The 27,602-nt window shown below is 43.6% G+C and overlaps 1 protein-coding gene across 3 annotated transcripts in view; it reads left to right on the forward strand.

Moving 5' to 3' along the window:
- LOC107546577 (myb/SANT-like DNA-binding domain-containing protein 3) overlaps positions 1 to 27,602 on the forward strand; it is a 92,311-nt gene that overhangs the window by 7,341 nt on the left and 57,368 nt on the right. The window contains exon 2 of one of the 3 annotated variants that reach the window (XM_016225015.2): positions 651 to 1,779. The exons of 1 other annotated variant lie outside the window; for it this stretch is intronic. In XM_016225015.2, coding sequence (XP_016080501.1) covers positions 651 to 1,060 — 410 coding nt within the window. In that variant the 3' untranslated portion in view covers positions 1,061 to 1,779. Of the gene's footprint in view, positions 1 to 650; positions 1,780 to 20,125; positions 20,355 to 27,602 lie in introns of those variants that run through there. One more of the 3 variants, XM_087822789.1, reaches the window with a different exon arrangement.

The raw sequence follows: 27,602 nt of genomic DNA on the forward strand, positions 1-27,602 counted from the left end.
CATTGAAAAGGGTCTTTGGGTCTGAATATTTACCCCCAGGGGGCAGTGTTCGAGGTAACTGCCAGATGTAGGAACCTGATGAGAAATGGCCTGCTGAGGAAGTTAAGCTAGGGCGTGTAGACTCATTTTTCAAGGAGGGACACTTTTGAGATAACAATCCAGGGGAAGAAGGGTGGTGACCAGGAAACAGCCATGGCACCCTTGTGGACGTGGAACATGTGTTCATGGCTGGGTGAGAAAGGGAGCAAGGGAGATGAGATTGAGGGCAAACTTAATCCGAAAACCCACTGTTGGCCTCGTACTGTGGTCTTCTGCTCTTCCGGAGCTGTGCACACTTCAGTTTAGAACTTACATCAACATAACGAGGTCATCGATTCTCGATAAGCGTAGTCTCTGACCACTGTTCCCGTAGTCCACAGCTCTAGAAATGACCTGATGAAATGCTTTATCATTGCTTCTTAAGGGAAAATTGCTTTGGATTTATGGGTTTTTAAAAAGTCAGGTGTGGCAAGGGTACCTGCAGACATGCAGGCCAGAGCGGATGCTGTTTCAGATGCATCCTGCAGTGGGGGCCCCTGTCGTTGCAATAGGATGATTTACTCTCTGCCTGTAAAATCTTTGAACGTGTGTTTTCTGCTACTGTTTTTCAGAATCATTTGCTGTTTCAAATAGAGAACTGTGCGATGATGAGAAAGAGTTCATACATTTTCCAGTATGTGAGGGGACCTCTCAACCTGAACCCTCGTGTTCAGCTGTCAGAATAACAGCCAATAAAAACTACAGGAGCAAAACCTCTCAGGAAGGTGCTTTAAAAAAGATGCATGAGGAAGAACACCATCAACAAATGTCCATCTTACAGCTGCAGCTGATACAAATGAATGAGGTGCATGTGGCCAAAATCCAGCAGATAGAGCGGGAGTGTGAGATGGCAGAGGAGGAGCACAGGATAAAAATGGAAGTTCTCAATAAAAAGAAGATGTATTGGGAAAGAAAACTACAAACTTTTACCAAGGAATGGCCTGTTTCCTCATTTAACCGGCCCTTTCCCAATTCGCCCTAAGACTGGGAGGGTGGCTCCCTTGTGGTTGGTCTGTGTTGGCAAAGCAAGTCTGGAACGTGAACTCGCGGTCAGTAACCTGTATCAGAGCTACAACTAGGAAACTTAGAGTGGTAGTTGTCACTTATTTACGAATACGTTCAGGTAAACAGCTGCACCCTCTGTACCCCTTACGTGGCAAAGAAGCTGTTACAGTCTTCTGAAAGTTATCACTATGAGTGCTATCATTCTGAATGTAATGTTTCCTAATTAGAATTCATACAAGAACCATGCGTGAGTGTTGTATTTTTTTTAATCCAATGCAAGTGTGATTATAAAGGGGTGTGGCTGATTTTTTTTTTTAAATAGCAGAACTTTTCTATCCAAATGATGCCCTCCCATTGAATGTGGCCGTCCTGGTAGGCCCCGCGTCTCTCCAGCGGTGAAACTGTCGTTCAGCACTTGCCTAGAGGTCTTTGGGGAACCTCCATGAGAGCTGCAGCACCTCTTTCATTTTTTTCAGTGGTATTCTCTGAGTGTGGATTTTCTGATTTTAAACAGCCCAACATGCGGAAGAATATTTTCTGATGTGGCTTCTATACTGCCTTGTCCCCCCAAAATGACACCAACAAAGGGAGTACTATTGGAACTAAGGATGTAGCTACTTTGAGGGATAAATGTTCATTTAGATTTCTACATTCTGTCATGTTTGTTTTATTAAAAGACTTGCAATTTTATAGTCACATTGTGTATGTTCTTTAAAGGTGCTGCCTCCCCCACTGTGCTCCAGTTTTGGCCTTCCCTCTGTAGTTTCCTTCCTACTTTGTACTACTGAGTTAATGGTTGCCCTTGGTTTTACTCTTTAGCCACCTAAGGATCCTCCCCTCACCATGCTCCTGGTGCTAGCTAATAGTAAGGCTATGTAGTTTATGTTGTGCGGTTAGCATTGGGCTTTTAAAGAATCCATTACCAACATATTTGGAAATATGGATTGATAAATGGATATTTTGGTAGGGCTATGATATGGCTTCTCCTGTAGCCTAGTGTTATAAACAGCCCTGGGAGTTGGGCACAGCAGTAGCTGGCATAAGTGAAGTGACAGTTAAGTGCCAAGGCCAGTCAGCAATTTCTGAGAATGAAATTTCAAGGCCATGTGGTGGGGAAGGAGGAATAGGTGTGGCAGAGGCTACATAGGGAGTGTAGGGCTAGGAGTCAGGGCCTGAATTCTGAACTTGGTTCTGCCTCAAGTGCTCTGGGACCTGGGGTAACTCCTTTTACTCCTTGGCTGTGGTCTTTCCATAAAGCAGGGGAGTTGGTCTAGATAATGTTCAGAATTTGCTACAACTCCTTGACTATAGTACGGTCTGCACAGTCTTGGATGGGTACTGCTAACATCATAATTGTCCAGGGGCGTGGGTCATTGGTTTACTGCATTGGCTAAGCTTCCCTGCTTCATAATTTTGGAAGTTGGGTCTTAGGGACTGTAAGTTCAATAAGGTTCACATATACTCATTATTTTTGCAGTGCATAAAACAAATAGGTATCAGTTTATTTTGTGCATTATCATTTTAAATCTCTCAGAGGAACTGGTTATTAAAGGACCCCTGTGAAGACTAGTCTTCAAAAGTAAGGATCCTTTTGTAGGGATCTATGTTCTTAACTTAGTTTTTACCAAATGGACCTTTTAGTAAAGAAGCATCTGGATAAAATCCCAAACCTCAATGGCTTATGAGAGACAGAACTTGACTTTCCATGCCCTCCCTTCCCTTTAGGAACACAGGTGTGGACTGAGAAAAATTTGCCTTTGCTTTACTTATTGATCACCTGGAAATCTAGTTAATACGCAGATTCTGGAGCCAGACGTGAGATTTTGCATTTCTTACAAGCTCCCAGGTTATGCCAGTTCTGCTTGTCTGGTCACCACACTTCTGGGTAACAAGGTCTTAGAGAATCCTGAGGTGTTTTTACTTATTCTCAAAAAAAAAAAAAAAAAAAAAAAATTGGGTTAGGTACATTTTTGTGTGCAGCAGTGTGCTGGATATTATCCGCTCAGAATTGACCACTTAAGCACACAAACAGTGTAGAACACAAAAAAAGGCTCACATACATAATGGAACTATAAAAGCTTCAAACTAATTCCTAACTGAACAAATCAAGGATAATTAAGCCAGCAGCCTAAAGCGCCTTGTTCTACCATTAGTGGTATTTATGAGTTTCTAACAGGAGTTTCCAACCTTAGCTATGCATTAGAAACAGGGTTTTATAAATAATTAATCCCACTGGGTCCTGCAACCAGAGGACTCTGATTCAGTTGACCTGGGTTGGGGCCTAGTCCACTATAGTTATCGGCAGCCTTTTAGGGGATGATGATACGTAATTGGGACTGAGAACCACTGGACAAGAGCTCACAGATGTGTCCCATTTGACCCTCATCTTGTGGGGTCATGCAGAAGTGAGGAAAAATGTTCAGAGAAGAACCGCCTGGCACCAGGCCCATAGCTAGGCAATGGCAAAGCAGAACCTCAGTCCCAGGTCTCTTGACTTGAAAAAAATAGTCCCATCTGCACGCCCTTGCCCCATCCCTCAAAGCTGTGTAATGGATTTGTTATATCCTGAGAGCCAGGTCATGTTACAGGGTACTTGTAGTGTCTCCATTCAAGAACAGATCCATCCCAATTCATTTCCCTTTTAAGCAGTTCCTAACCTGAGATGGAAATGCAATAACTACTTCTTGGTAGGTGCTCTAGAGAATTGACAGATAAATACTGACACAGTTCACCATCCTCTGCCCGGCCAAGTCATGGACACAGCCCAGTGGGAGAGGGAAGGCTTGTCCACAGCTGTCCTGGACTTGATCAGTGCATGTCTTCAAGTGCATTTGTAGCTCAGAGCAGAAAGCTAAGAAACTTGAAGGAAGGCCGCCTGGAGGAGGTAGCATTTGAATGAAGCCTTTAGAGTGGGCATTTGGGCAGGTGGAGATTGGAAAGGAGAGGAACTTCAGTAGGTGTAAGGTCCCATTGAAGATTCAAGATGACGAGACACAACTGGGAGGCAGTGAGAACATGGGGAATTTCCCTATTGGGCAGTAATGTGATCAAAACTGTGCTCCCAGGAGGAAGATTAGAAGATGGAACTGAGTCTAGAGGAGACTGGGTCCCGGAGGTGAGCTAAGAGGGTTTGGCCCTGGTTAGGATGAGATGATAGGACACAGAGGAGGCTCTAGTGAAAATGAGGGAGGCCAATGGGAAGGGCATTACAGAAGCGGAACCAGTCAGGCTTGGCAGCTGATTGTTTTTGTTGGGGGGGCGGGGTAAAGTTTAAAGCTCCATGCCTGAAGGGATGGTGCTGCCTCCTGAGATAAAGGAAGACAGGCTGAATTTCTGGCTCTGACCGTCCTAAGCGAGACCCATACACGAACTAGAGCATGGCCTCCCACTCAGGCCCAAACACCCACACCTCCTCTCAGCTCGTTGGCTGTCACCTCTTTGCTCTGACTTCTGCCTCTCCATTTTTCATCTGACAGTTTAGCCCCTCCCTGGGTCCTTGTCACGCCATTCATTTGGTACTGCTCTGCCATTGTCACCTCCATCGCAGCGGGTGGTGTGTCAGTCACCATCTCCTATAATGACTTCGTACTAGAAAGATCAGAAAAGATGATTTCTTTACCTTGAGCTTCAGTTATTTTCTAGACAGCTGGCATCCACAAAGTCCTTTTTTTTAAAAAAAAAAAAAAAAGTCCCTTGTATAAAGGAGCTCTGGCTGAGAGGGGCTAATTCCATGTATGGCTGTTGCAGCCCCTTTACAAAAATCAAACATGGAATCCTGTCCTATTATGCATCAACAATTTAGGAAATATTTTAGGAATTTTTCAGGCAGGCAGAATCTTAAAATGCATTGGCTTTTTTTTTTTTTTTTTTTTTAAGAAGAGAACAGAAGAAGAGGGGTGGCATGGTGGCATGGTGAGAGAGTGCATTTGAGTTGTCAGCAGCCTCCGTGGTGTCAGATCAATCACATCAGCACTTGGTCTGGACCATGGGAGAGGAGTGGTTGTGCTTCCTGGGAATGTCAGAAGGACCTGATAATTATATTTGGTAAAGCCATAAAGAGTGGCTCTGTAATGTCATTGCTAAGAATTACCCTTCAATAGCATTTCTGGATGTTTGAGCCTTTCAAATGGAGTGGCACTCCTTTCTGCTGTGGCTTTCCTTCCTGTCGCGCTGCTTCCCAGCTGGTACCCTGGTTCTTTCTCCGCTTGCTTTGAGATCAGTTTGTTTTCTCTTCTGTCTTTCTCCTTCTGGGCCCTGTTTCTCCAACCCCTCCGTCTGTACGTACAACGATCCCACACTTCCCTGTTTTAGAGATGTAGTCCTGCGAGAATGTGTGTGAGGGAAATACTTGCCAAAGGACAGCAGATTCAACACCTGGTGTCAGTGAGGTGAAGTGTAGCCTTAGACGGGCCCAGCTACGAGGACTTGCCTCCAGGCTGCGTCCACTGCTTCTGTGTTGGTGGGATTCAGAAGTCGTGGGAGAGGTCACCAGTGATCCGTGACTACAACACATTCTTTTCCTAATTGTGCCACATATATTATGCCCTTCAACACAATTTACTAATCTCTGCCTCAGTTTCTCCATCTGTGAAAGTGGTGTAATACTTATCTACCTCCCTTGAATATTGTGAAGATTAGTCTGTTAGCAAAGCATTTTTGAAATAAAGAGTGATGTAAAGCATTTTAACACTAGTGTTGTCATTGTGATGTGGATAACCTTCTGCAGAGGTACTGCCCTGTGGGGGACGTACCCAGGTGGACCATGGTTTAGGGAGCCCCCGTATGGAAAAATTCCATAACAGATACAAGAGCGTGATTATTTGTGAAAAATTTCAACATGGCATTTCCTTAAATAGCCTTTTGGTGCATTTACATGAGATTCAATTTATAGAATGGTGACTTACTTACATAAGATTTTAAAAGAATACATCTATTGAACTTGTATTATCCAATATAATTGTTGGGTTTGCAAGCTGAGTATTAACCTAACAGTGCAGTTTATTATTAGATGGGATACTTCTGTTTCTACATTATCCAGATCCCCAGATTGTGTGTGAAGTTTCTCTCACTGTTACCACCGATTGGAATGGGTTTGTTGGGGGGAAAATTCCAAATTCTGTTATTTAAAAAATTGGTTAGTTTTAATCAAAAGGATACTTATTATAGTGGAAATACTATAAGTAGCAGTAGAAGGTAAGATTCTAGTTCCTTTTCTGTCCCATCACCTGGTTCAGCTTCCAGAGTAACCAAGGACACTCAGAGGCCGGTGCTGTGCTAGTGAGGTACATATGCATCTAGATTCTTATCCTTGAGTCTCAGGGAGTGGCTTTAGATGGGCTGGTATTATATTTTCTACAGGACTGGAGGGTGGTCACTCTAGTCACTCAGCCATTGGGAAATCTGGTGGGTAGCTAGGGCAGATCTACTTTCATGTGATCACTCTGTGCCCTGTGCTAAAAGGGTAGAAGCCATCCACGGGAAGCTCTTCTCCTCATTGTGACAGCAGAAGTACAGAGGTGCAGGTCAACTGTGGAAGCCTTTTTCAAGTTTCAGTGTTTTATCTTCTAATATCTCCTTGGCCAAGGCAAGTCTCCTGGCTGAGCCCAAAGTCAAGAGGAGAGAAGTAGACTCCTCCTAAGATGGTGAGATGAGGAGATAAATATTTTTGCACATAATCAAATCTACCACAGTATCACAAGTGGGAAGGGGACCAGTGTAATACCAAGGAGTTGAGTCCAAGACTCTTCTCCCATCACAAACCTTCATCTTAATCTCTTCTTCCGGCCTCCCCATTCTGTGACACTCCATGAACACACTCATCAGTCTCTTGATTTTGGAGCCAGGCTCTGTGAAATTCTGTTGACCCGTCTACCCAGAGGGCTCTCAGCTTCTTATCACCTATGCTGCTGAAGTGTCACCCATTCCTCAAGGTCATGTGACACCAGGACACACTCCTGGAACCTGGGCTCTGGTCCCACCTTTGCCAGTAACTGACCATGTGATTGAGGACAACTTACTACATCTCTGGATATTGACTTAATTTCATTGTTTTTAAAATAAGAGTGTTGGAGGAGAGGATCTTTAAATCCTCTTTCCCTGTTCTAAATCATCTAATTCTGAAGTTAAACTAATCTTTTCAGTTTATCTCATGTAACCCAAGTTTTCAATTTTGCATTCTCCTTAAAAGATAAAGTGTCCTTAAATGGAACTCAAATGCTTCATCCAAGTGGATCAGCCCCAAGGTTGAAAGCACCATTTGTGAAAGTTATTGATGAGAACATAATGATGTTTATAAAACAATTTAAATATAGGCAGTACAAGAATTTCTATATAATGGGCACAAAAGGGTTGTTGCCTTCCAAAATACAATTTTCTCAACAAAAAGTAATTGGCTGCTGTTTACTTTAGCTGTTTCAAATGGCCTGATTCTATAGAATATAGAATACTTCTACTTTATAAATTGCTCTGTTCTAAGGCATTAACGTACCCAGAATATGAAGATTTTTGTATATGCTTTTAAAATTCTTACCAGTTGATTTCAATAGATGATATTTGTTATAAACATCCAGTGCTGTCTAGAAACCTAATACAAATGTGAGGAAGGAAGTTAGCATTTATTGAACATTGGCTATGGGTCCTGGGCACATTTATATATTATTTAATTCTTAAAATACTCTGCAGGAGTAGGTAATATTATCCATATATTAAAGATAATGAAATGAAGCTTGGAGAGGTTAAGCGACTTATTCAAAATCACACACTAAAAGTTCTGGAGATGGTGGCTTAACAATGTGAATGTATTTAATATTACTGAACTGTACACTTAAAAATGGGTAAAAAAGAATCACATATCTAGCTTGGTTGGATTTAGATCCTGAGTCAGTATGCTTTGGTTAGCTTTTTAAAGGCATGGAAGAAAATAAGCATTTTGATTGTCTGTTTATGTTTATCAAGATCTGTTAGGACCGAGCAGCCAGAAACAAAGAGAAGCAGAGAGAAGAGCTAAGTGAGGTTAAAGGTGTCAGCCGTGGGAAAGGTGGTACCCCAATTCCATCCGAGAGCAGGCAGAGAATCAGTGACCAAGGCAAAAAAGAGAGGTCACCAATCATCCTTGCCATTTAGATGAGTGTTTCTCAAATATTCTAAATGTGAGAAGACATCACCTGGGCGCCTTGTTACAAATGTGGATTCTGATTCAGTAGGTCTGGGGCGGGGGCAGATTGTGCATTTAACAAGCATGGGCCACACATTAAGTAGCAAGGATTGCAGATCACAGCAACCTACACAGCACTGTCTAGGTGTGGATTCAGATCCCGTGCACCAGAGGATTGGGGGTGCTTTTTCAAAGGAAATTTTGGGCCCCAACCAAGACCTACTGAATCAGAATCTCTGAGGGCAGGACCGGAATCTACACTTTTACCAAGCTTCCCAGGTGCTTGTGAGGTATAATAAAGTTTGAGAATCCCTGACATCACTGTGGCCTGATAAAAATTGCTTCACTTGCATCTCCATTTTCAGTTTATAAAGCCTTTCACATCCTGTTTCTCCCGAACCTGTACAGCAGTAAGGGGATGCCATTAGCCCCACGTTGCAGACAAGGAGGCCGATGTCTCCAGTGGCTGAGTGCTGGACACAAAGATTTTCTGACTCCCAGGAAAGTTCCTTTTATTATTTCCTGGCTTTCTCTCCCACTTTCCCATATCTTCGCTTATACTTCTACACACATTAGACGTTCTTTTATGTTAAAAAGTTTTGCAGAACGATTTTCTTGCTATGATGCTTTTAAAGAGTTCAATCTAATTCAGCACATTAAGAAGCACAGTTTATGTTTATAAACATAAAAGGATCCAAGGTCATGGCAAAAAAAAAAAATGTTTGAAGTAATGAAGAAATAGACTGCATCAAGTTCTTTTTAAATCTTTTTATTTTTTCATTTGTATGTACCAATTGTTAACAGTTTGCTTTTCTCTCTCTCTTTCAACCACCTGAAGGAAAGTTGCAGACATTATGAAACTTCACCTCTAAATTCTTCAGCGTGCATGTGCTAAGAATAAGAACATTCTCCTATGTTACCACAATCCCATTGTCCCACCTAAGAAAGTGAATATTAACAATAGTATCATCTATGTGTAGTCTACATTCAAATGTCTTCAGTTGTCTTAAGAATGCCTTTATTGCTCTTTATATACTTGGATCCAATCCAGGCTTATTGCATTTGCTAGTTTTGTCTCTTTAGTCTAATTTATTCTAGAACAATCCTCTCTCATTTTTTGTTTTTCATGACATTACATTTTAGTTCAGGCCTTGTCAATGTGCCTTACATTCTGGATTTATTTGGTTACTTCCTTGTGATTAGATTTGGGTTAAACTCCTAATGTCACCTACCTCTCATTACATCATTTCAGGAGCCACGAGCCATAGCTTGCCCCACCATTGGCGAGGCTAAATTTGATCACCCGGTGAAGGCGGTATCTGCTAGATCTCTCCATTATAAAGTTATTTTCTTTCACTCATAGTTAATAGGTTGTCTGCGGGGCGATACTTCAAGTTTGAATATCATTGTCCCCAACAACCTTTCATACAGTGGTTTTAACATCCATTGATGATCGTTCGTTACTAGCTATTTCCTTTCATACAGTTGTTTTAACATCCACTGATGATCGTTCATTACTAGCTATTTCATGGGGATTGCAAAATGATTAGACCAGTCTTTGCCATTTGCCAAGATTCATATGGAAAAAAAGTATGTCGAATTTGAAAAAATTTGAATCCGGGTCACCTCAAGTCACGCTGGCTACTCAGAAAGCAAAGGCTCCACTTTGCCCCAGCTTTCTTAAGAGAACATCTCCTTTAGAATTCCTTTGCTGGAGGTGAGTAGTAGGAAGGATAGTTTTTTTCTCCAATGTGGACAAATGCCCACCTGAGAAAAAAGGCTCCTAATTTTCTTCTCAGAGCCCCTGCTCAGGTTGCTTCTCTGTCTAGTGTCTGTCTCTGGTGCTTTCCATCTCTCCTGAGCTCTGCTGGGGGAAGTCACATGCTTTTGCTCCCCTTATCATCAATGACACTTCAATTTTTTCCACCCTTCTCAAATCTGATCCAAAATTTCTGTGTAGTAGGGACTTGGGACAGTAATCTGGTTGAAAGTAGTGTCTGTTATATACATTGCATGTTATGTCACTTTTTAATAAGTAACTTTTTATATAAGATTGAGAAAGCAATTGCCCACACAGGAGATGATGATGGAGATTGGGGTGGAAAGGCTAAGAAGGAACTGATGGTTATTATAGTAGCATCAAACTACCTTAAGCTACCTTTTGATGCAGCCATTCCCCCTACCCACTGTCCCCGCTCCACCCTACCTCCCTTACTCTAGAACATAGAAGCCAGGATCCGGGAGTTTCCTCAGTTATTTCACTGCCATACCCACAAAACCACCTGCATCAGCCTTCATTCTCCCTTCCCTCTTGTTACAAAAAATGTGCCTTCTCTCAAAAATCAGTCACTCTATCTGTGCTTCGAATTTCGCCCATTCCTGTCTTCTTAAGAATCTTCTAGTATTGATTATGATCTTTTCTCCTGCATTGTATATTCAACTCCCCCCCCCCCCAAGGGATCTTTATCATCAGCTTTTAAATATTTTACAGTCTCATCTAAAAAAGTTCCCCCTTCCATCCAGTCACCTCTAGCTTTGTTTCTCTTCTCTTCACAGCCAAGCTGTCTAGACGTTCTATCTCCAATTCCTGCTTTTTACTCATGTCTTAGTAAACTCTCATCTGGATCCTGCCCCTACCACTTTACCAAATGGCTCTTGCTAAGACCACTGATGACTTCAAGTGACTGTATCCGTTGGACACTACTCAGTAATTATCTTGTTTGACCTCTCAGCAGCATTTGACCAGTTGACCATGTCCTGCTTTTGGAAACACTTTTGTTCCTTGGTTTTCCTCCTATGTTCTGGTGGTTTTCATCGCTTCCTCCACTGAAGTTCCTCAGGGCTTCAGCCTAGGCCCTCTTCTCTTCTAATTTTATACTATCTCATTAAGTCATCACACCCACCTCCATAACTTCAATTAATTTATTTTCTGATGACTCCCACACTTACAGGTCCACCAGACTTAACATCCAGCTGCTCCTGGGCTGATGGGTACAGATGCCTCACTGGCCCCTCGAACTCAGTATGTCTACAACTGAACCCATCGTCCCCTGTCCAAACCTGTTTCTTCTCCAAAGATGGATATTTCAGTAAATGCCACTGCACCTGGGGATAGCCCTACCTTGACACTTTCTTGCCCTCACTTTCCCACATCTAGTCAGTCACCAAATTCTATAGATTTTACCTTCTTAATTTATTTACTTGTCCCCTTCTTCCTTAGTCAGAGCCACGATCATCACTCACCTGGACCACTGCCATAGCTCTCCCACGGTTTTCTTGGGCATGTTTTGCCTTTCCAGTCCATTCTGCACACTGCAGCCCAAGTGATTTTTTTTTTAATAGCTTCATTGAGATATAATTAACATACCTTATAGTTCACACATTTAACCAAGTGATCTTTGAAAAACACAATTCTGAGCAGCTGATTCCGTGTATAATCTTAGGCTCAAGTCTGAATCTGTATTCTGCCTTAAAAGGCCCTGACAGGCCCTTGCTTCCCGGAGTCTCCAACTTCATTCCTGTGTGAGTCACCTCCTCACTCGCCAGGGTTCAGCCACAGCTGCATTTCTCTATTTCTTGCCATACTCTTGATTTCAATTTTACATGTGGAGCTTTCTTTGTAGAATACTGTTCCCCCTTCATCCCCTTTTAATTCTTCATTAGTTTCTCAGCCTTAGCTTAAATATCATTTCTTTGGGGAAGTTTCCTTAAAACCTCCAGCCCCTGGTACCTTAGGGGCAGGGGGCGGGGGAGAGTTCGTGTGTGATGCTTTCACACATCCTTCATACAACCCTCCACAACTGTAAGCAATTGTTTCAAGTCTGACTTCCTATTAGACTGCAGGACAGAGACTGTGCCCACATTGTTCACCTGTCCATCCTTACTGTCCAGCATGATTGCTCGGGACATAACCTAAGTCCTGTTAGATGAATGTTGGATGAATGATGGTGCTCTCCATGCCCTGCCCTGGCCCCTGTTCCCACTGTTGCTGAGGCCACCACCACTAGAGGTGCCCCTAAGTCTTTCCACTATTGTTCTGTGTTGGGAGGAACAGCTTCAGAATGCGGTCTTACTGTTTGTTGCCTTCACAACTTATTTAATTAGGAGCCCAGGCTAAGTGCCGAGCCTCACAGTATTAACCCTGATGTTGAGTCCTGAGGCCATCACACCGTAGGCAATAATTTTCAACTGGGAGCCAAGGGAGAAGAGTTAGAAAACAGCTGTCCCAATTCAAGTTCACATGCACTGTACAGATGAGTGGCTACATACAGTAACATGTGCATGGATTCACACATGTAAGTGTGCATGTGCAAACACAGGGCCCAGCTGTCACACTTGAATATGCATGCGTACACACTCTCACAGAAGCAACCTGATATATACTCATTCCATACATATGTACACAGAGGGTAAAATGACATATGCTTGACGCTTATGCATATGTACAGAGGCAAGCTGATACACTTGCTACATATGTACACACACAGGCAAATGACATATGTTCCATACCTATGTATACATACAGAGGCAAGCTGACATACTTAAATACATGCAGTGGTAAAATATAATGATTTAGCTCCATTGGACTCACTCTAATTCTTCCATGTATTTAGCTCCTTGCTTTCTCTCGCTTTCATAATTCTTAGCTCAGTGGATGCCATCCTTAGGTTTCCAGGCTCTTGGCTGTAACCTCACGTCCTTCCCTTTGACCTACCTGGCTGTTTGTCACAGCTTTCCTTCCCAGTGGTTTGGCTGTCCCTGCCAGCCTGGTGCCCTCCTGCAGGTGTCTCTAGTAGCCAGACAGCTCAGATGAGCTCTTTTGACTGCTTGCTGACTTTCACTCTTTAGGTTTTGTTTTGGACCACAGGCTTTGGAGTCAGAGAGGCCTTAATTTGAGTCCCAATCCTGCTGCCCACTCGCTGTGTAACCTCTGGCAAATTACATACCCTCTCCTAAGCTGAGTTTTCTCACCTACAGTATGAGGATAATAATAGCACCTTCCCCATTAGGTTTTTGGGAGCATTAATTAGCTAATCCACATGGGACTCTTAGACTAGCTTATACATGCAGTTTAATGGCTGATGCTACTAATAACAGCTAACCCATTACACACTTACTGTGCCACTATTATTTCTAGCCAATTACTTTTTGAGTACTTAACAATGTACTAAACACGGTTCTAAGCACTTTACCTATACAAACCCATTTTATCCTTACAATAACCCTGTGAAGTAGATACACATTTTATCTCCAATGTCACGATGAAGCTAAGGTGTAGAGAAGTTAAGTAACTTGCCCAAGGTGACAGAGCTAGCAAGTGGCAGAGTTCACATACACAACCAGGTGGCTCAGTTCCAGAGTTTACACTCTTAATTACTATGCTGTACCTCTTACCATTTATGTCTGATCATCTTTGTCAGAGAAACTGTTTCTTTGATACAATCCTTTATGAGTTTAAACCCTTGGAGAAATTTCTGAATTGCAGCTGAAAATTCCCATTTGCTGAAAGATGGAGAAATATCTTTATTCTGTGTGCAAAGCGATAGTGAAAAATCAAGTGCCAAGACCTGCAGGAAAAGCCCAGACATGCGTCCCATCCCGTCTCTCTGCCCGCTCATGGGGACTGTTTGGGTGAGGTCTTTCAAATGCACAGGATGACAGGGATGAAGCCTATTCTCCTCCAGGCAGGGTGAGGCTACCTCTGTGGATTCCCACAGCACTTTTTGTTCGGATATTGGCGATCCTTGGCTCCTTGGCTTCTGTGCATCTATGTAATTGAGGACCATTAAGGGGATGTGGGTAGCAGTAACAGTGTCTTCAACTGGAATTGTAATTATAGGCAATGCGATCACAATAATCCCTGCGTGCAATCACAAGACGCCTCCACAAAAATCTCCTGCTGTGTTGGCAGGGGGCTCAAGAAGGCTCATGCACACTCCTTGATGTCTGCAGACTTAGTGGTGCCAATTTTTGCTCCGTCTTGTATCAGGTGATGATGCTTCTCCACCTGTTCATGCTAGTGATTTGTTGGGGCTTTGGACTCAGATGGAACCAGGTAACTCCAACTTCCTATCTTTGTAGTTTGGGTAGGTTTCTTAACCTTATGAGTCTCAGTTTCCTCATTCATAAAACGGAAATAATACTTACCAACAGGGTGGGTGGGAAGATTAGTGACAACAAATATGACGTGTCTGGCAGTACCTGAGATGTAACAGGTCTTTAGTAAATTATAGCTACTGTTGTTATGGCTCGATCCAACAAATATTCTCTCCCACCAATGTTGTTATTATGGGGTCTCCCCTAGTAGATTAGAAGCTCTATGAGAAGCCAGGACTTTGTTTTGTTCACTGCTCTTTCTCTGCATCTAGAACAGTGTCCAGATCCTAGTAGGTGCTCAGTAAGTATTTTTTAAATCAATGAACAAAGTTTAAAACAAGTTGACCTTGCTCTCTGTCCTTACTACACTGACTTGCACTCAGACCCTATACTCACAGGCCCTTTGCTTATGATGTTCCCTCTGCCTGGAACACTCCCTCTTTGCTTGGCTAATGTCTACTCACCCTTCTGATCTTAGCACAGGCATCACGCTGACAGGTAAACCCTCTGACCTTCCTCTTCATAGCATTTATCAACATCGGTGCAGTTTTACTTTTATTTGTATAAGTGTTTGATTAATATTTAACTGTAAAATTCATAAAGGACCATGGACCAAGTCTGTTATCCTCATCATTGTATTTTCAGGGACTAGGAGTAGGCCTTCAATAAAAAATTACTGAATGAATTTTTTTAAAGACCTGTCTCTCTAGGAAGTGGGGTCCAATATCTCACGCTGGACCAGAGGTCAATCCCAGGCTTGCCCAGTGCAGGCCCATGAATCATTCCAATGTTCCTGGACTGAGCTCCAGTGCTGTGACTCTCTCCTACCTGGGCCAATTTGTCAGCCCTCAATTGTCTCATTACTGTGTATCAGGGCTCCATGATGCAGCTAGACCCTCCAGCAGCAGGTTCAGAAAAGCCAGACTTTTGTCTGGGCTGGGAGTGTGGTGTAGGATTTGCTATTTACTCCTCGCTCCTACCCCCTCAAATACAGAGAGACAGACACACACACACACACACACACACACACACACACGCGCGCGCGCGCTTCATTTTGATTTAGTATCTCACACTGAATTGTAACTGTTAATTTTCAGATGTCCCCTTCTCCCCAGGCAGGACTATCTCTTGCCCCCAGAGGCTACTGTGGTGCCTAGCATGCAGTGGATGCTCACAAAGATTTCTTGAAGAAACACAATGTTTTCCATGAGAGGAGCTTTATTGAGGACAAAACCCAACTCATACAATAGGCCCTACCTCTGGCTTTTTAAAAAAAGCTGAGCCAATCTCGTTTAATTTGGTTTGGGTTTTCTGTTACCTGGAACTGAGACATTTTGCAGAGCGTAAATAATAGTGTGAATTATAGGATTTCTTTCTGATAGATTATTGTTCAAGAATATTTATTGGGTGTTTATTCTCTCTCACCTCCTTAATAGACTTTCCTACCCCTTGTCTTTGAGCTCAGCTATGAGACTTGTCTTAGCCAGTGGGATGTTAGCAGACAAGCACAAGCAGGGTGTGAAAAGTACTTGTGCAGTCGGGCATGTCCCTTTGGACCAATGCCATCTCCATAAGAAGATTTTCCTTTGATGGACCTAGAGAGTATTATGCTAAGTGAAATAAATCAGACAGAGAAAGACAAATACCATATGATTTCACTTATATATGGAATCTAAAGAACAAGATAAGCAAGCAAACAAAACAGAAACAAACTCATAGATACAGAGAACAGACTGATGGTTGCCAGAGGGGAGGGGTTTGGGAGGCTGGGTGAAAAAGGTGAAGGGATTAAGAAGTACAGATTGGTACTTACAAAATAGGGATGGGGATATAAAAACACAGCATAGGGAATACAGTCAACAGTATTGTAATAACTATGTATGGCACCAGGTGGGTACTTAAAACATTGAGGGGATCACTTAGTAAGGTGTATGTTTGTCTGGCCATTATGTTGTACACCTGAAAGTAATACAGAATAATACTGAATGTCAATTGTAATTGGAAAATAAAATTTAAAAAAAAAGAGAAAAATTCCCCCTGGATAGTTGCTGCCCCTTCAGCCAGGTCCCAAAATGAATAATGCTGGAGTAGATTGGATTCAACCTGCACACACAAGTGAAGCCCAGCTTGAAGCAGAGCCATTCTGCCAAGCCTTGCCTAGATTAGTCAATGCCCAGACCTATAAAAATGAATGTTTATTGTGGCACGGGGCTGACATTTTGCGGTTGTTTGTTAAGAAGCAATAACTGAGTGATCAAGGTTAGGCCAGGGGTTTCCAAACTGGCCATGTATTCGAGTTACTTACAGAACTTTAATACAAATAAGGGAGACTTGAATTTCCCCCAGTGTGTCTGGTGTTCAGAAATCTACATTCTTTAAAACGCTCTGGGTGGTTTTATATAGCAAGTCCCACACTCTTTGCTCTCTGACATTTTGGTGTGATCAATATTAAAGCATGTGATGGGGGTTGTATTAGATGACCACTAAGATCTTTTTTCCTCTCTGAGATTAGGTGATTAAAGTCAGGGAAATCCTGTTTCTGAAGTAGAGTCCTTTTCTGTTTGAAAACTTTTGAATCTGTGTTGATTTTTTCTTACTAATTTGAAGAAAGATGCAGATGTAAATTAAGTTGTGATTTATAGCCACAGAGTTTTTGCTTTTTATTTAAGAATCATGTCCTCTTATTATTTCTTCCTGGGCTTTGGTAGCAGTCAAGGGGAAGATGCAGAATACTGAGGCTGGGAGAGCCAAGACACACGGCAGGAAAGCAGCACAGGGGAGGCTAAGCTTACCAGAGAAGCTGCTGCAGCTGAGGGTCTGAGGAGGAGCCCTCAGCTGTGGCTGAGCAGTCAGGAACCTGAATCGTACCTGATTCAAAAGCCAGAAGTTGAATTTTAGTCCTAACAACTGCCATGCCACTGCTTATAGGTCAGAGGTATGGGGCAAATCTTAAAATGGTAAAAATGTGATTTTATAGAAAAAGCATCATGAAAGTATAATTTAAAAGGAAAGAGCTTTTTAAAATATAGCAATAAAAACTTTCATTGAGAAAAAACAGAAAAATATAAAGGGCAAGGACATATTAGTCATACCCTTCCCTTTCAGAAGTAATCACTATTAATATATTGCTATATATTCTTCTTGACTTTTTTTCCCCCTATGGATGTGTACACACACACGGATATTTTAGAAAAATTGGATTTTCTTATACCTACTCATTAGTACCCTGCTTTTTCCCATGTCCATAAATACTAACCTAATTATCATTGTTAAAGCTGCATAATGCTCCAATGTACAAAGAAGCACCATATTTTATTTCCCATGGATGAACATTCAGAATATATTTACTATTATAAAAAGGCTGTGATGAACATTCATATATACATTTTGTGTGCTTGTCCAATTATTTCTTTAGGATAAATTCCAATATGTGGAATTGTTAGATTAAAGGGTAAACATATTTTAAAGGTTTTTCATATATGGTTGAATTGCCCTCACAAAATGTATAAGCTAGTAGTGCTAGGTTTTGTCAATTGTTTTAACTACTGTTAATTATCTACAGGAAAAAACACCTATGGTTTTAATTTGCTTTTTATTACTAAAAGGTTTAAATATATTTTTATATATTTATTGTCTGTATTTTATGTGATAAGGCACAAAATACAGCTTCCCATTTTTGTTATGTAGTTTTCTTCTTGATTTATATTCTTTATATTAAGTATATTGTCTATTATTTACATTGAAAATATTTTCCCTAATGTGGCTTTGCTTATGGTGGCTTTTCACACGTTTAAAATAATTTTATGAGTAAAATTTATCAGTTTCTCAATGAGATTTAAAAATTCCTTCTGAGGTGAGAGGCGGCATAATAGAATGAAAAAGGCAGAGGTCTTTTAAACAATTCAGCCCATAATCTTCCTGCCTATGGATGGGTCTCACTTATAATGTGATAGGAAGAGCACTGGACTGGGAGTCAGATCACTTTACCTCTCTGGGTCCCAACTTCCTTATCTGTAAAATTGGGATGAGAATGAAAACTCTCTTATAGGTCCGTAAAAAAGAATCAGAGAGCATGCACGCAAAGAGCTTTGTTCTGCCCAGCTGGCATGACTCAGTGGTTGAGCACTGACCTATGAACCAGGAGGTCACGGTTCCATCCAGGTCAGGGCACATGCCCAGGTTGCTGGATGGGTCCCCAGTAGGGGTGTGCAGGAGGCAGCCAATCAATGACTCTCTCATCATTGATGTTTCTGTCTCTCTCACCCTCTCCCTTCCTCTCTCTGAAATCAATAAAAAAATAAAAAAAATAAAGAGCTTTGTCCAGGTCGTCTATAGAGCAGATCTTCTCTCTATATTAGCTATTATTAGCAGGGGAAGGCAATATAGAATCTTTTGTTGATAGAGTGTAAATGAAATCGGGAGGCTTTTGGCTAGAAACAAATGATAAAGATTTATTCAAGGGCCTTAAGGTTTGCAAACCGTAAAAAAAACTAGGCAATACCTGAGTGTGCCAAAAAAGCAAGAGGAGCTGAGGGTTCTTATAGTAAAAGGTACATTCTTGAGAAGAATCAGTCCTGGGTTGGTGTTATATGATAATCCTCTAGATGACCAGCGGTCTGGATAGTGGCGGTCAGGTTATGTGACATGCTGGATACCTGAACATTCTTTCCTTAGTCCCTGGGGTGGTTGTCAGAGAGTTTTCTGGTGGTTTCTAGTCCCGATGCATTACTAGAAAGCTCATAGGTGAAGGGATTAAGCAATAAATAAAAAAATAAAAATAGTCTCTTAAAAAATTAAAAAGTTCAAGTTCCCAGGCTAGTTAAAACAAGTATAGAATCGTTTTCTCATACCTTAACTTCCTTGATTTTAGTAATTTGGCAGCTTGAGTGTATATAGTGACTTTCTTTTATTTCTTCACTCTATTCCTCACTTTAAAACAATCCTTTAAATTCAGTTGGGGTATGGGCAAATGGCGTAGGGGCGAGGATCCCAGAAATTTAGCCATTCACCCGCCATCGCTAAGAACTACGTGGTTGGAGCCACAACCTGGGTTCTAGTTCTCGTCCTGCCCTGTCCTGGTCGTGACCTTGGACAGGCCCCCTTCGCCCCTCCAGGGTGGTTTCCTCACCTGCAGATGCTGAGACCCCCGCCCTCATTCCACCCAGCTCCGGGCGAAGGGAAGGCTTCCAAAACGCTCACGGGGGCGCCCACCGGGCCGCTGGGGTAAGGCCCCGGGGCACCCGGCCCCGCCGGCCCCCAGGCGGACGGCGGGGAGGCCGCGACCCCCGCCCCGCGCGCCGCCCGCCGCGGGAACAATGGCTCCCCGGAGGCGGGGCGGCCACGGGGGGGCGGGGCTGCCGGCGCGGCGCGGGGGGTGCGCGGGGCGGGGTCGCTGCCACCCCTCCCGCCCGCGGCCTGTCACGCGCCCCTCACCGGGCGGGCCGGGGTCTTTGTGACGAGGCGGCGACGGCCGCGGACACAAAGGGAAGGCGAGGAGGCGAGCGAGGGGCTGGGCCCGCCCCCGCCGCCGCCTCCGCCCCCGCCCCGCCGGCCGCGCGCGCGCTCGCTCCCCAGCCTCGGTCTCCCCGGCGTGGGCTCGCCCCTCGCGCGCCCCCTCGCGCGCCCGCGCCCCTCGCGCGCGCCGCGACCCTCCGACTGCGTCCCGAGCGCGGCGGGCGGGGGCTGGCGGGCTGCGGCGGGACGGGGGTGCTGAGGGGCCGCCCGCGGGCTCAGCGGCGCGGCTGCTGGGGGCGCCGAGCGGCGGGCTCCGGGCGCGCGGCTGGATGCCCCGGGCCTGCGGCCGCCTGCGCTTCCCGCCGTCCAGGGGCGCCAGCCATGGGCGCCGCGGCCGCTGAGGCGCCGCTCCGGCTGCCTGCCGCGCCCCCGCTCGCCTTCTGCTGCTACACGTCGGTGCTTCTGCTCTTCGCCTTCTCCCTGCCCGGGAGCCGCGCGTCCAACCCGCCCGCCGGCGGCGGCGGCGGGGAGTGTCCCGGCGGCAAAGGCAAGAGCATCAACTGCTCAGGTAGGACGGGCCGGACCTGCCCCCGCGGCTCCTCCCTCCTCCGCGGCCCGACCCTCCGTCCGGGCCCCGCGGCCAGGCTGGGAAAGGCCAGGCGCGGGGTCCCGGGGCGCGGGGCGCGAGGGCGACCGCGCGCGGAGGGCAGGGGCCGCGCTGGGGGTGGGCAGTGGCCGCGGTGCGCCCAGGAGTGTCGGGCGGCTGGGCGGGGGCCCGGCTTGTGGGGAGGTGGCGAGGCGGCCAGAGCCCCCGGCGTGATCGTGGGTGTGCACGCGGGACCCGCGTTTGGGTTGTGAAGGCTCGGGAGGGAGTGCGGCCCAGGCCGGGAGTGTGTGTGTGTGAGTGTGTGTGAGTGTGTGATTGTGAGTGTGTGTGAGCGTGGCCGTGTGAGCGTGGCCGTGTGAGCGTGGCCTTGAGGGGCCGGCAGGGGGGTGGTGCGAGGCCGAGGGCCAGGGGAGTGAGCATGTGCTGGGAGGTTCTTCCCCAGGGCACTGGGGTTTCGAGTAAAGGGAACGGAGATTGGCGATGTAGAGTCACTGTGTGTGTGTGTGTGTGTGTGTGTGTGTCTATGTATCTATCCTGTGGGTGCAGACATGGGCGCGCTGGGGGGCTGGGGTGACCCGGGCTCTGTGGATATGAGCAGGGAATAGTTCTGGGGCCCAGGAAGTGACCCTATGTTTTTTGTTGTGCATGGGTGAAGTTTGGGGCTCAGAGCTATGCCCTGGGATATGCATTGAGGAGAAAGAGTGGGGGGTCCTGGAGTGAACCCCGTTGTGTCGATTCAGAAGGACGGAACTAGGGAGTTACCCTGTGTAGGGTTTGGGTAATAGAAAGAGGAGAGTAGGTCTCCGTGCATGCCTCCTGTGTGACCCCGGGTTATGAAGGTGGTGTGCAAGGAGGGAATGATCCTGTCTGTGTGTGTGTGTGCTGCGGGAGGGCCTGGAGATTGGCAGCAGCGGGAGCTAGGGAGTGACCTCTCCCCTCACTCTGAGCCTCCCCCCCCCCCCCCCCCAGCTGTTGGAAACAAAGAGCTTGCTGGGGCTCTAATGGATGAGACTGGGGAGGAGGGTATTGGGGCAGTGAAGTTCCCTCTTCCTTTCAAAAGAGGTCCCAGAGGAGCCCTGGGGCTAGGAGAGGCAACCAGGTCTCATTTAGGGGTGGGTGGGTCCTCCTGGAGCTGGCCTAGCAGATGCTAGTGATCATAAGCCACAGCCCTGCTAACTTACCCCTTTATCAATTCCCAATTCTCCATTTGTCTCTTTTTAAACTAAGGGGGTGGGACAAGAGGCTTGGGGTGGGGAGGGGGAGAAGAGAGGAGGGTAGGATCGACGTTAGGCCACTGGGGATCCACTGGCTTGCCTGCCAGACAACCTCTTTACCTTTGGGCTATTGAAGGGTCTTTGTTTCTGGGGGAGTAAGGAGGAAGCAGGAGGGCTTTAGCACAGACTCTTATGGTACCCTAAATGAAGGAAACCTTTGGCCTGCTTTAAGGTTTGAACATCTCAAATATTTTAATAATTTCATAACAGTATGTTTTAGGTTGGGGGCAGGATTTTGAGCACAATAAACAATGGCATGTCCATTAAAAGCTTTTCCATCCATGTAATAACTTTTACCTTATTTTTCTAATGTTAAATGGGATATGGGATAATGCTTTAATAAATAATCACACACTAATGGTTGAGAATAAAAACCATTTGTATTTTAGAGTGCTTTTTGGTAACATATATTGGTTATCTAACTTGTAAGTGATCATGGCATGTCAAAATATTTTATGGGCTAATGAGCTGTGCTTATTTCTTTGTGCTAAGCTAATTTTTCCTTAGCAAAATATAGTGTTGATGGATGTTTTTGTGTATGTTTTCTAACTCTAGTATGTAGTACACATTTTAAGAAAGGACTCAGAGGGCTGGAAACCCATGTGGTGTGGGAAAAAGGGGACATGGCCTTTGCTAAGCAGCTGTGTTATTTGGAACAAATTACTTAATTTTTCTTAGTTTTCTTTTCTATTAAAAGAAGGACTTGGCCCGGTGGACATGGCTCAATGGTTGAGCATCGACCTATGATCCAGGAGATCGAAGTTTGATTCTCCGTCAGGGCACATGCCCAGTTTGTGTGCTCGATCCCCAGTCGGGGGTGTATAGGAGGCAGCCGATCAATGACCATCATCATTGATGTTTCTATCTCTCTCCCTCTCCCTTCCTCTCTCTGAAATCAATAAAGACATAAAAAAAAAAAGACTTGGATTTAATAACATCTGAGCTTTCTTTTAGGATATATTTATATAAATTAGGCTGATCAAATAAAATGTTTTCTAATGCTAAGATACACTTGAATAACTTTAGTCTAAAGCTAGAGTTTTAACTAAATGACATAGGTTCTTGTGAGGATGAAGATCTGGGGATGATTCATATGGAAACCTTTTTTTAAGCTGATTAATTAGAAAATTAGAGTAATTGGGTCTGGGAAATAACTAGGTAAGAAAGGCTACCATATATAAGTTATTTTCTCCCTTATAAACTTGAGTTTTATTTTTTTAATAGAATGTTAACTGCTTTTATTTAATTAAATTAATTTATTCATTTTAAAATATGTCTTCATTGATTTCAGAGAGAGGAAGGGAGAGGGGGAGAGAGAAACATCAATGACGAGAGAGAGTCATTGATCAGCTGCCTCCTGCACTCCCTTACTGGGGATCAAGCCGGCAACGTGGGCATGTGCCCTGACCAGGAACTGAACTGCGATCTCCTGGATCATAGTTCGATGCTCAGCTACTGAGTCATGCCAGACGGGCTATATTTGAGTTTTAAAATCTAAATGCTGGCCTTGATTCCCTGTTAAATTTCATTTTTGGTTTTGGACTCTTATTTCAGCCCAGTTGCATCTCTCTGGAGCCTGATTCTGTCAGGCTGTGTGTGTTGGGTCACTCACAGCCTTGTGGCCCTTGCACATGTGAAGAACTGGTCTATGGCTTTATTAAATTAATAGAAGTTGTCTAGATCATGGCAAAGGATGGAATTCTGTGATATTTTACTGGAGACTTCCTTCCAAATTGGTCGATGTTGATACATTAATCAACCAGATGTTCAACCAGCTAGCTATACATCTTCCTAGCAAAGTCTAACAGATTTATGAGCTTCTGCTGTTCAACATTTTCCCGTTTTTTCACCAGCTTACCATTAAAAGGTTCTATTAGGTTGTCTTGTTAGAATCAGTTATGCATATGTATGTATTATCCTCCCATTTTTCATTTTAGTAATCCTATCAAAAAGCAAATGTTGTGTAGCCTGCCTTAATAAAGACCCCATGGTGGCATTTTCTTTTTATTGTGTTCAAAAACTTACTTACCCATTCTAGAAATTTTCAGAGGCTGTGTGGCAAGTTTACCCATAGTGTTTTCCTGGATTCGCATGTCTCCTTTTTTGAAAATTGAGAAAGCAGTCTTTCATTCCTGGTCTTTTTGGCACCTTGTCAAGATAGCTTAGGTAATCAGCAGTCAGATCTCAGAGTTTTTTCACTATCATGGAGTGTGATTTGTTTGGATCAGAAAGCAAATTCTTTTGAGCTAGCTCTGTATTCTGTTACCATCCACTCTCCATGCTACTTGCCTTAAATATTAGCCCCTTTTTATTAGAGTTCTACCCTTCCCAGTTTGAAGGTCATAATCCTTGATGAAGAGAACTTAAAGCGAAGAAGCAGCTAAATGGGTCTACATTTGTCCCTGTCATCTCTTGGTATTACATCATCTTCCCTAAGCCGTGGGCCTTTTGTTTAGCTCTTTTTAGTCTAAACAAGCTTTTTTTTTTTTTTTAAATTGTCCTCTTGCCTCAACTCTCCAGTCTTTCTGGACTTTCTACTTATTGCTTTATTTGTATTTATTCTTTTAAAATCTAACTTCTTAGAAAGTCCTTTGTTCAGAGAAAAGAGTTTGGAAATGCATGATTCATGTCAAGAAAGATGAACTTTGAAGAAAGGTGACCTCAGACATTGACATTTTTCTCATTTGTAACATAAAGGTAATGATAATGGTCCTTTTAGGCAATAGAGTGAGAGGGAGGAGGAAGCCAAATACATGAGATATTTCTATCTTAGGGAGGCAGAAAAACATACTGAGAGACTATTAAGTCACATTTGGTAGTAGAAATAAGGTGGAGAGTTTGAATTAGGTTTTAAAAATGTCATGGCCCTGGCTGGTGTGGCTCCGTGGGTCGGAGTGCCCTCCCATGCACTAGAAGGTCACGGTTTGATTCCCAGTTGGGGCACATACCTAGGTTCCAATTCTTTCACATCCTTTCCAATGCTTGTTATTGCCATTTTGATTATAGTCATCCTAGTGGGTGTGAAGTTGTGTATCAGTGTGGCTTTGATTTGCATTTCCCTAATGACTAATGATGTTGAGCACATTTTCATGTACTTGTTGGCCACCTAAATGGCCATACAAATTTCTTATTTGGAGAAACGTCTGTTCAGATTCTTTACTGGGCATAATTTTTACAATCTGAATTAAGCCATGCTAACCAAGTTTGAGCATAGCTCACAGATGCTCAGACTTGTAGGTTAGCTCTAGTTTGCCTTTCATTTGATTTCTCTGCTTATCAAGGAAGAGTCAGTTGTGTTTGTTCTCAAATTTATTTGTATCACGGGTATTTGTGAGCATAAGTTAGTAAGTATTACTCAAATTGCTTAAATATGAATGTGGAAAGAGCTGTTTTCATGAAATGCTTGAAAAGACTTGATAAAGGCAAGAGGCTGAAAGAGTTGCCTTTCAGTGAATTAGATTATTATGGTCAAGACAACTGAAACAGATTGGAGAAACCTTGTAAATCTCTGGAAGGATTCTGCTCCTAGGAAACTTGGCAAATATTTTTTGAAGTCCCTTTCCACTTTAAAGGGGAAGAAAATGGACATTGTAGATAATGGATTATGGGTGTGGTATAGCCCTCATACTTAAAGAAGAAGTTTTGGTACTACACGGGGAAAGGAATGTACATTTATATGTCTGAAGTTAAAAATGATTAAAATAGGTGCGATCGATGTTTTTCTGTCTCCAAACTTCTTCCTCTCTCTCTAAAATCAATAAAAACATATTTAAAAACATGGACATGTCATTTCTACATGACTTCCTGCTTTACCTGACTTCTTTTTTTTTTTTTTTTTTTTAATATATCTTTATTAATTCAGAGAGAGGAAAGGAGAGGGGGGGAGAGAGATAGAAACATCAATGATGAGAGTCATTGATTGAGCCCGCAGCCCGGGCATGTGCCCTGACCGGGAATCGAACCCGTATCGCCTGGATCCTAGGTCCACGCTCAACCCCTGAGCCACGCCCGGCCGGGCTACCTGACTTTTTAAATTAATTGGTCAGTGATTACTTTTGTATATGTTTGAAAAGAGGGTTTCCACTGTACATGGTACCCTAAGGAAGACACAGATAGAGAGTCAAGGGAATGAGTAATTCTGCCTTGTAGGAATCAAAAACGTTCCTGAGTAAGTGGCACTTGAGCTGGGCTTTATAGACAGAGTGGAATGTCATCGGGAACACCAGGCACACTTGCCCGAGGCCTTTGCTGTTGATGTTCCTTTTGCCTGGAAGCTTCTTGTCCCAGTTCTTTACTCAGCCTTTCAGGCACTTCCAAAACGATGCCTTAAAACTGCAGCATTTTCTGCCTTCCATCCCCTCTGCTCGTCTCCCACCCTCCTCCTCCTTTCCTGCTCCAAAGCACCTTTTTCCTTTGTGATGTGTTACTTAGGTCTCCTCTGTGTAGCTCCAGGCAGGGGTTTTTGGTTGTTTGGTTCACTGCTGTAGCCACTGTGCCTGGCACAAAATTAGGTGTCCCTTCCATATTGAATGTATGTGGAATGATTTAGTGACTAAATGAACATAGAAACTGAGGACAGTTGGGAAGTGTATTCTAGGCCGAGGGAATGGCGGTAGAAAAGGCACAAAAATGGGGCTAGTGAAGGGAATATATTTGGATCCTGGGATATGGGGACTTAGGCAGGAGATGCGTCACACATTGCCACCACAGTAGCGGAAAGCCTTGGAGGCTGATCTGAAGGCTTGGCACTTGCTCTGAAGACAGAGGGAAACTTTTAAAGGATTTGAGTAACATCATGGTTTTGAAAAGCAAAGTCTGAATTGCTGAAGATGAAAAGGAGAAGGGAAGAGAATGGGAGCTGGTGAAAGATGACAGCAGTGGAAGTGGGGGGAACCCAGAGGACTTGGGCTACACAGTGTTTTTAAAAAATTGGTTTGGTTATTAACCATTAAAAATCTGGAGGTTTCACTTAAAAATCTGGATTTTGGTCCTCCCTTCTAAAGTTGGAGGTCTTGGCAACGCTGGGCTCTCATTTCTGCCTAGCAGAAATCAGCCAGAGCTGCCCAGTGGAGCGTGAGCTCTTGAGGCTGCTGGCCTTTCATTGATCTTTTTGTCCCTCAGCTTCTCACTCTCCTGCTGTAGGAGGCGGGGTGAATTGTGATGCTCTTAATTTGGGATGGAGAGCCTGTTTGGAAGAGAGTCAAATTGGTGTGTATTTCTTCCCTCATTTCTATTATTCACAATCACCAGGTCGGATGGAAATCGTTACTTCTGCAGTGCCCACCTTTCCTGTCTGAACACCCCTCCTGTCTGTATTCCTTGCAGCTCCGCTGTACCCTGCTCTTGTCAACTCTTTCCTTGAATTCACCTCCTACCTCTTTGTATTTGAAAGCTACCCTGCTATCTCTGATTACACCATTCACTTGAAACACTTTCTAATGATTTTTTTTAAATCATTTCTATTTTCCTTTATTCATTTTATATCTTAGTTCTAGTATTTCCTTCCCCTTTTCAACCCCTCCCCCCTTTTTTGGTCTTTCTAAATTTTTTAGGTGGGAATAGATCATCATGTTTTTTTTTTCCTTTCCACTACAGGTATTTCTGATAAAATTCCTCTCATCATTGTTATAAAACTATGAATTTAAATGTATTTACAGTTTGTTTTGTCGTCTTGCATTATGGTCTAAGAATGCATCATGGAATTTCTAGCTTTTGTATTAAAACTAAGTGTGTCTCTGGGTCCTAGTATGAGAACAAATTATGTGAAAGATCCTTGTACCCCAGAAAAGAAAGTGTTATTTCCTTGACTTCTAAGTCCTCTATTATATACCTTAATTTTACTTAGAAATTTTTATTTTGAATTAATTTCAAACTTAGAGAACACGTGCAGGTTTCCCAGTTGTTAACACTTTGCCACATTTGCCATATTGTCTCT

Source organism: Miniopterus natalensis, chromosome 12 (assembly GCF_054644295.1).
Source record: "Miniopterus natalensis isolate mMinNat1 chromosome 12, mMinNat1.hap1, whole genome shotgun sequence".
Classification (NCBI taxonomy): Eukaryota; Metazoa; Chordata; class Mammalia; order Chiroptera; family Miniopteridae; genus Miniopterus; species Miniopterus natalensis.